The sequence below is a fragment of the Asparagus officinalis genome, chromosome 7, assembly GCF_001876935.1.
Source record: "Asparagus officinalis chromosome 7, Aspof.V1, whole genome shotgun sequence".
Taxonomy (NCBI): domain Eukaryota; kingdom Viridiplantae; phylum Streptophyta; class Magnoliopsida; order Asparagales; family Asparagaceae; genus Asparagus; species Asparagus officinalis.
In genome coordinates this window covers 29,253,143-29,254,559 of record NC_033800.1, presented here as the reverse complement: position 1 = coordinate 29,254,559, position 1,417 = coordinate 29,253,143, and the positions used below count along the sequence as shown (strand labels likewise).

At 44.4% G+C, this 1,417-nt stretch overlaps 1 protein-coding gene across 1 annotated transcript; it reads left to right on the top strand.

Moving 5' to 3' along the window:
* On the top strand, positions 457–1,095 carry LOC109846892. Its single transcript, XM_020416131.1, has one exon. It carries the CDS (start codon positions 457–459, stop codon positions 1,093–1,095), a length of 639 nt encoding a protein of 212 aa, XP_020271720.1.

Sequence of the window (1,417 nt, the reverse complement as noted above, 5' to 3'; positions counted from 1 at the left end):
ATCGTTTGTTGGAATGCCAGAGGGATAGCTAACCCTGGCACTTTTGGTTTCTGTAGACAATTAATTGCCGAACACAACCCTTTTTTATTCATCATTATTGAACCCATTGTTTCGACCACGTTCATTAGGAAATTCCACTTTTTCTGCGAATCGTCAAACTGGTTATCCAATGAAGACCTTGGGGGTAAAATTTGGATTTTGTGGCGTCCGAGTATTCTTGTCCAGCCTATCCGCATAGACACTCAATGCATCTCCATTTCAGTGTCTCTGCCTTCCTTCTCTTTCTCTCTCTCGGCGATTTATGGTAAACATACTGTTCAACGCCGTCGTCTTTTGTGGGACCACCTTCGTTTCATTAACTCTATCAATGTCGGGCCTTGGTTGTGGGGAGGGGATTTTAATACCATTTCTTCCATTGAGGATCGTATTGGAGGAGCCCCTCCTCAACCCCTAGCTATGGAGGAATTCAATGCTTGTATCAATGACTGCCACATGGCCCCTGTCAGCACATCGGGCCATAAATATACGTGGTGCAATAACTTTGAGAGTAGGCCCCGCACTTGGCAAACTCTTGACAGATTCTTCCAATCCTCGGATTTGTTGATCTCGGGGAACCTGTCTGCCCATGCTCTCCATAGATCTTTCTCTGATCACTCCCCTATCATTCTCTCTTGGAGTAATCAATCTTATGAAGGTCCTAGGCTTTGGAGATTTCAGAGAATGTGGACTCGGCATGAATCCTTCAAAGCTCAGGTCCTTCATATTTGGCAACGTCCTCGGTCTCACCCTCCCATCATTGATATTTGCATGAAACTCAAGTCCCTCCGATATGCCCTAAAACAATGGAATTCCACCATTTTTGGCAATATTTTCACTCATAAGAAGGATCTTGAAAACGATATTCTTCGAATTGAATCCTCCCTTCAGGCTCAATGGGACCACTCCTCTCATTCTGAGCTGCAGTCTATAAAAGCTAAATGGCATGAAATTGTTATCCGGGAGGAAATATTCTGGAAACAAAAATCGCGTATTAGATGGCTTAAGGAAGGGGACTCTAATTCCAAATTTTTCCATGGTACAAAAATCGCGTATTAGATGGCTTAAGGAAGGGGACTCTAATTCCAAATTTTTCCATGGTATGGTTCGGAGTAATAAGAGTCTGTTTCAGCTTTCTTCTCTTAAGGGTCTGAATGGGGAAACTTTCCAAGGTCCCGCTGCTATTCATCAGGCGGCTATTAACCATCTATCCAGTCTTCTGTCCTCTGAGCCTCATTGTGTGCGGGAAGAATTGTTGAGCCTGATTCCACCCTCGATTCAGGATGTTACTAATGCTTTCCTCATTGCTCCTTTTTCCATCGACGAATTAGCTAGCGCTGCCTCCTCCATTCCAGCTGATAGCGCTGCTGGCATCGATGGT

Coding starts and splice junctions, on each gene's coding strand:
- LOC109846892 (XM_020416131.1), top strand. CDS start 457: ATGGAGGAATTCAATGCTTGTATCAATGACTGCCACATGGCCCCTGTC.